General features: G+C 41.1%; 1 protein-coding gene across 1 annotated transcript in view; it reads left to right on the plus strand.

The window, feature by feature from the left end:
• Positions 1-6,813, plus strand: part of pum3 (pumilio RNA-binding family member 3) — a 29,996-nt gene extending 23,183 nt beyond the window's left edge. Inside the window, exons 16-19 of the mRNA XM_061877156.1 lie at positions 219-444; positions 909-996; positions 6,152-6,242; positions 6,331-6,813. Coding sequence (XP_061733140.1) covers positions 219-444; positions 909-996; positions 6,152-6,242; positions 6,331-6,466 — 541 coding nt within the window. The 3' untranslated portion in view covers positions 6,467-6,813. The remainder of the gene's footprint in view (positions 1-218; positions 445-908; positions 997-6,151; positions 6,243-6,330) is intronic.
• The last annotated feature ends 1,423 nt before the right edge of the window (positions 6,814-8,236 follow it).

The raw sequence follows: 8,236 nt of genomic DNA on the forward strand, positions 1-8,236 counted from the left end.
GTACTCCTCCTTCCGCCTGATTGTAGCTGAGAGAGGCGCCAGCGCCCCCGCGACCCCAAAAGGGAATAAGCAGTAGAAAATGGATGTGTATATATATATATATATATATATATGTATATGTGTGTGTGTGTGGGTGGCCTGTCAGTATATTGCCTTACACAGGTGGATGTCTGTATGAGTAACTGCTTCTTAACACACCTCATGATGTTCTTGGACAGTAAAAAGGACAAAACCTCTCGGTGGAAAGAGCTGCTGGAGTTTGTCTCCCCGCTGCTACTTGATTATCTGCACAACAACGCTGCCAAAATGGCCATGAGCAAGGCCAGCAGCGTCCTCGTGAAAGCCATCCTGGCGGCATCGGCCTGCGGCGACTTGCGGCCCGCCATGACTGCTGTGGCTCATCTGGCCAACCAGAAGCTGATACCAGGAGGCATTGATGGAGAGGTCTGTTAGAGTTTGGGCAATGAAATCAGTTCCATGTGCTTTATCAGAAGATGTTGAGTGAAAAACAACAATGTCTAAACAACAGCAAATTCTCTGTGTTGGCTTGTTAGCTGTGTTGCATTCATGACTGCTGTGGTATACCAAGCACCCCACTTTTAGTTTGAGATTCTTCTGTTCAAAAAAGAAACCAGAGAATGTTACACACAAATTGTCATTTTAGGACCGAGCAAGAAATCAAACTTTTATTAGTTTGAGTCTTTGCTTTTAGTTGGAGATGAAAAACTCCAACTTTTGTATTTTCTGGATTGCAACAATGGTACACGTTAGCGACGTTCATGCTACTAGTTCTAATACCCATTATCAATCAGCTGATAACGACACTGATCACATGTATTAACTGTAGGTTTTTTTACATTTCTGTATGTTGAGTGATATTGACGGTTAAACTAGTGTCTGTTTTGCAGTTCCACATGGCAGAACATCCAGCAGGACACATAGTGCTGAAGTGGCTCATCGAGCAGGACGTCATGTTGGCAAAGGCTGGCAGAGAAGGTAAATGTCTTCTTATTTTATTTCATTCCTAACATGGATTCTACGTCACTTCCTTTGTAGCCAAAAGTTGTTGTGACTTTATATCAGGCCTGGGCAATTATTTTGACTTGAGGGCCACATTTAGAGAAAAAAATGTGTCTGGGGGCCGGTATATGTATTTTTATCAACATTAATACAACATTTCACAATAATGTCTGATTGAATGCTAAAAACATTATGACAGACAAAATACGAACATCACAACCCCTTTTGATTGACATATTTAACAATCAAGTGAAACGCAACAAACATGGAAATATATATCTGATATATCTGATACATCACTAAGCTTTAGAACTTTGTTGTGAAAATCTCCTTCCGCGTCTGTGGAAACACTTCCCGCCCACACTACTTGGTGCCTCGTCTCAGCTGCTGTGACTTACATTACCATAGTAACTAATTAGATGAACATAGTAACTAATTAGATGACCATAGTAACTAATTAGATGAACATAGTAACTAATTAGATGACCATAGTAACTAATTAGATGAACATAGTAACTAATTAGATGAACATAGTAACTAATTAGATGACCATAGTAACTAATTAGATGAACATAGTAACTAATTAGATGACCATAGTAACTAATTAGATGACCATAGTAACTAATTAGATGAACATAGTAACTAATTAGATGACCATAGTAACTAATTAGATGACCATAGTAACTAATTAGATGACCATAGTAACTAATTAGATGAACATAGTAACTAATTAGATGACCATAGTAACTAATTAGATGACCATAGTAACTAATTAGATGACCATAGTAACTAATTAGATGACCATAGTAACTAATTAGATGAACATAGTAACTAATTAGATGACCATAGTAACTAATTAGATGAACATAGTAACTAATTAGATGAACATAGTAACTAATTAGATGAACATAGTAAGTAATTAGATGAACATAGTATCAATCAATCAATCAATCAATCAATCAATGTTTACTTATATAGCCCTAAATCACTAGTGTCTCAAAGGGCTGCACAAACCACCACAACATCCTCGGTAGGCCCACATAAGGGCAAGGAAAACTCACACCCAGTGGGACATCGGTGACAATAATGATCCAGTGGGACGTCGGTGACAATGATGACTATGAGAACCTTAGAGAGGAGGAAAGCAATGGATGTCGAGCGGGTCTAACATGATACTGTGAAAGTTCAATCCACAATGGATCCAACACAGTCGCGAGAGTCCAGTCCAAAGCGGATTCAACACAGCAGCGAGAGTCCCGTTCACAGCGGAGCCAGCAGGAAACCATCCCAAGCGGAGGCGGATCAGCAGCGCAGAGATGTCCCCAGCCGATACACAGGCAAGCAGTACATGGCCACCGGATCGGACTGGACCCCCTCCACAGGGGAGAGTGGGACATAGGAGAAAAAGAAAAGAAACAGCAGATCAACTGGTCTAAAAAGGGAGTCTATTTAAAGGCTAGAGTATACAAATGAGTTTTAAGGTGAGACTTAAATGCTTCTACTGAGGTGGCATCGCGAACTGTTACCGGGAGGGCATTCCAGAGTACTGGAGCCCGAACGGAAAACGCTCTATAGCCCGCAGACTTTTTTTGGGCTTTGGGACTCACTAACAAGCCGGAGTCCTTTGAACGCAGATTTCTTGCCGGGACATATGGTACAATACAATCGGCAAGATAGTAAGTAATTAGATGACCATAGTAACCAATTATATGAACATAGTAACTAATTAGATGAACATAGTAACTAATTAGATGACCATAGTAACTAATTAGATGAACATAGTAACTAATTAGATGACCATAGTAACTAATTAGATGACCATAGTAACTAATTAGATGACCATAGTAACTAATTAGATGACCATAGTAACTAATTAGATGACCATAGTAACTAATTAGATGAACATAGTAACTAATTAGATGCACATAGTAAGTAATTAGATGACCATAGTAACTAATTAGATGACCATAGTAACTAATTAGATGAACATAGTAACTAATTAGATGACCATAGTAACTAATTAGATGACCATAGTAACTAATTAGATGACCATAGTAACTAATTAGATGACCATAGTAACTAATTAGATGACCATAGTAACTAATTAGATGAACATAGTAACTAATTAGATGCACATAGTAAGTAATTAGATGACCATAGTAAGTAATTAGATGAACATAGTAACTAATTAGATGAACATAGTAAATAATTAGATGACCATAGTAACTAATTAGATGAACATAGTAACTAATTAGATGACCATAGTAACTAATTAGATGACCATAGTAACTAATTAGATGAACATAGTAACTAATTAGATGAACATAGTAAGTAATTAGATGACCATAGTAAGTAATTATATGAACATAGTAACTAATTAGATGAACATAGTAAATAATTAGATGACCATAGTAACTAATTAGATGAACATAGTAACTAATTAGATGACCATAGTAACTAATTAGATGACCATAGTAACTAATTAGATGAACATAGTAACTAATTAGATGAACATAGTAAGTAATTAGATGACCATAGTAAGTAATTAGATGAACATAGTAACTAATTAGATGACCATAGTAACTCATTAGATGAACATAGTAACTAATTAGATGAACATAGTAACTAATTAGATGAACATAATAACTAATTAGATGACCATAGTAACTAATTAGATGACCATAGTAACTAATTAGATGACCATAGTAAGTAATTAGATGACCATAGTAAGTAATTAGATGATCATAGTAAGTAATTAGATGACCATAGTAACTAATTAGATGAACATAGTAACTAATTAGATGAACATAATAACTAATTAGATGACCATAGTAACTAATTAGATGACCATAGTAACTAATTAGATGACCATAGTAACTAATTAGATGACCATAGTAAGTAATTAGATGACCATAGTAAGTAATTAGATGACCATAGTAAGTAATTAGATGACCATAGTAACTAATTAGATGACCATAGTAAGTAATTAGATGATCATAGTAAGTAATTAGATGACCATAGTAACTAATTAGATGACCATAGGAACTAATTAGATGACCATAGTAACTAATTAGATGACCATAGTAAGTAATTAGATCGCCATAGTAACTAATTAGATGACCATAGTAAGTAATTAGATCGCCATAGTAACTAGTATATCATCCATAAGCACAGATTCCAAGCATTGAAATACTTTGTATAGTTGAAGACTTGCGGTCATTATAAAACATGAGTGCACATCACAATGGCAGCTACACTTTACATCTTAAAGATCTAAAACAATAATTTGGGAATGTCCGGCAGGCCAGATTGAAAAGCCCAACTGGGCCGCCAGTGGCCCCCGGGCCTTACTTTGCACAGGTCTGCTTTATGTCATTGTGTTGTGACTTTATGTCATAAGGTTGTAGCTGAAAGTTGTGATGTTTTTAATCATATTGTCTTGTCTCCTTTGCATTTGTTGTGACCTTTCTCGGCCACTGTAAATATCCACCATTCTTCTTTTGGTGACTGGTGGTGTCGTCGCCAGAGACAGACTTGAGTAATAATAATAATAATAATGGGTTAGATTTATATCGCGCTTTTCTATTATTAGATACTCAAAGCGCTCACAGAGAAGTGGGAAGCCATCATTCATTCACACGATGGTGGTGGTAAGCTACATCTGTAGCCACAGCTGCCCTGGGGTAGACTGACAGAAGCGTGGCTGCCAGTTTGCACCTACGGCCCCTCCGACCACCACCAATCATTCATTCACCAGTGTGAGCGGCAGCGGGGGCAAAGGGTGAAGTGTCCTGCCCAAGGACACAACGGCAGCGCTTTTTTGGATGTCAATAGGCGGGGAATTGAACCTGCAACCCTCAGGTTTCTGGCACGGCCGCTCTATTTACTACGCCATGCCGCCCCAAGAGTAATAATAAAGGTCCTTACTAAAAGTACTACAATTATTTAAAATCTACCACTCTTAAATCTGTTGTCTTTTCTTTTTTTTTTGTATAGATTGATTGCATGTTAGATCAAAAGTTTGGACACCTTCTCATTCAATGCAGTTTCTTTATTTTCATGACTATTTACATTGTAGATTGTCACCGAAGGCATCAAAACTATGAATGAACACATGTGGAGTTAAGTACTTAACAAAAAAAAAGGGGGGGTAAATAACTGAATACATGTTTTCTATTCTTGTTTCTTCAAAATAGCATGGAGTTAAGTACTTAACAAAAAAAAAGGGGGGGTAAATAACTGAATACATGTTTTCTATTCTTGTTTCTTCAAAATAGCCACCCTTTGCTCTGATTTCTGCTTTGCACACTGATGACGTCTATTAAACAGACGAAGAAGCAAGGAATCAAACAGAGACATAATTAAATTTGGCTCAATGAGGAGAAAAGCGTGGACCTGTACATTGTCCCACCAAGCTCTGACGAAAGATTCTACGCATCCTCTTATTTGGACTTTCCCTGATTACATGGCAGCAGTTGTTTTCAAAGGAAGGGGGTCGTAAACAGCCGTTGCCTTTGGTTACAAAACAGTTCAAAGACAAGGTGCCAGGAAGATGGTCAGGTCCTGCTTCCTCTCCGCTTTGTAGATCTCGGGTCAAGACAAAATCTTCCTGTGGATTACAATACATCAAAGAAACCGACACCATGTCACTTCCCATCCTACACAGTGGAGTTTTACAAGCCCTTTTGATTGGTAAGCTCAAAGACAGCTTTTGTCTGCTGGCCGGGAACTCATTGAAACACAAAGTGTTGTGATAATTTTGATACAATTATTCTGACACACACTCTTGGCATTCTCTCAAGAGGTAGTCGCCTGAAATGGTTTTCACTTCACAGGTGTGCCTTGTCAGGGTTGATTAGTGGACTTTCTTGCTTTACCAATGGTGTTGGCACCATCAGTCGTGCTGTGAATGAGAAGGTGTGTCCAAACCTTTGACATGTACTTGATATCTTTAGCAGGCCAACTTGCCGAGCACAGATGGATGTACTGGTAGTTCAGTCTTACAAATATAAATCAATGCAGCTTATGAATTGTTACACCCATCATTTTTACAGTATTTGGACTTCTAGCCATTAAACTCTTAGCTTCCTGACAGCACTGAAAACTGAGTACGCACTTTGTGTTGTCCCAGAGTGCTTTGCCAGGATCCTGGTGGACACTGTGGACCAGGACAACCTGAAGACCTGGGTCCAAGTCAACAGAGGAACAGTCGTGCTCTGCAGGTCAGACTCGATTCTTACTTTCATTTGTTCTGTGCAGTCAAAAGTGTTGTGGAGGTAAAATGCTGTTTGTGTCTTCTAAACCACGCAGCCTCCTGAAGAGCTGCGACCAGACTGTGGTTGCAGAAGTGAAAGCTGCACTCCACTTCTTTGAACTCGACAGCAACAACAGCAGCATAGGAGCGCAAATTCTGATGAGTAATTTGAAAAAAATAGCAAGTGTCTGAGCAGACACGGACCAGGACTGAGATGCTGTCGACAGCTGATGAGATAACTTCTTGTCACTGTAGTGTAAAAAAACATTTGTGTGCAGTTGAATAAGAGATGATTATGAACAAGAGCCATGAAGTGACACAATTATGTTCAAAGCAGATCCAAACAAAATGATCTGATGCATCAAAAGTTAGGAGGAAATGATTCTAGATGAGTTCTGCAATGTGAAGAACAGAACTTTTTAGAAAATGATTCCTGAACTTTGAAGCATCATTTTAACATGTTTGACAATTATTGTGTTTTTACTGACATTTAGCTCAAATGTTGTCCAAATATCTACAAAAATAAATATTTGAAACGCCTTGGTAGATGAAATACTGTGTTACACCTTCAGAGGGTTACTTGAAACAGTTGCACGTAGAATTCTTTTCACCCCATGGATTGACAGCGTTGGGACGAAAGACTGTTATTAAATATAATGTACAGTTGATTATAAAAGTGGATCTCGGATTTGTGTTAAGCTAAGTTAAAGTACCAATGATTGTCACACACACACACACTAGGTGTGGTGAAATTTGTCCTCTGCATTTGACCCATCACCCTTGATCACCCCCTGGGAGGTGAGGGGAGCAGTGAGCAGCAGCTGTGACGCACTCAGGAATCATTTTTGGTGATTTAACCCCCAATTCCAAGCCTTGATGCTGAGTGCCAAGCAGGGAGGTCATGGCTCCCATTTTTAGAGTCTTTGGTATGACTCGGCCGGGGTTTGAACTCACAACCTTCCGATCTCAGGTCGGACACTCTAACCACTAGACCACTGAGTTTTAAAAGTGACAGTGGGGCTGGCCCCCCCTGCTTTATCCATCCATCTTTCTTACTGCTTGTCCCTTATGGGGTCGCTGGAGCCTCTCTGCTGCATTCTGGCAGAAGGCGGTGTACACTCTGGACAAGTCTCTACCTCATCACAGGGCCAACACAGATAGACAGACAACATTCACACACTAGGGACCAGTTAGTGTTGCCAATCAACCTATCCCCAGGTGCATGTCTTTGGAGGTGGGAGGGGCCTATCCCCAGGTGCATGTCTTTGGAGGTGGGAGGGGCCTATCCCCAGGTGCATGTCTTTGAAGGTGGGAGGGGCCTATCCCCGGTGCATGTCTTTGGAGGTGGGAGGGGCCTATCCCCAGGTGCATGTCTTTGGAGGTGGGAGGGGCCTATCCCCAGGTGCATGTCTTTGGAGGTGGGAGGGGCCTATCCCCAGGTGCATGTCTTTGGAGGTGAGAGGGGCCTATCGCCAGGTGCATGTCTTTGGAGGTGGGAGGGGCCTATCCCCGGGTGCATGTCTGGAGGTGGGAGGGGCCTATCCCCGGGTGCATGTCTTTGGAGGTGGGAGGGGCCTATCCCCAGGTGCATGTCTGGAGGTGGGAGGGGCCTATCCCCAGATGCATGTCTGGAGGTGGGAGGGGCCTATCCCCAGGTGCATGTCTGCAGGTGGGAGGGGCCTATCGCCAGGTGCATGTCTTTGGAGGTGGGAGGGGCCTATCCCCGGGTGCATGTCTGGAGGTGGGAGGGGCCTATCCCCGGGTGCATGTCTGGAGGTGGGAGGGGCCTATCCCCGGGTGCATGTCTGGAGGTGGGAGGGGCCTATCCCCAGGTGCATGTCTGGAGGTGGGAGGGGCCTATCCCCAGATGCATGTCTGGAGGTGGGAGGGGCCTATCCCCAGGTGCATGTCTGCAGGTGGGAGGGGCCTATCCCCAGGTGCATGTCTGGAGGTGGGAGGGGC

This window comes from Nerophis ophidion, linkage group LG17 (assembly GCF_033978795.1).
Source record: "Nerophis ophidion isolate RoL-2023_Sa linkage group LG17, RoL_Noph_v1.0, whole genome shotgun sequence".
NCBI lineage: Eukaryota > Metazoa > Chordata > Actinopteri > Syngnathiformes > Syngnathidae > Nerophis > Nerophis ophidion.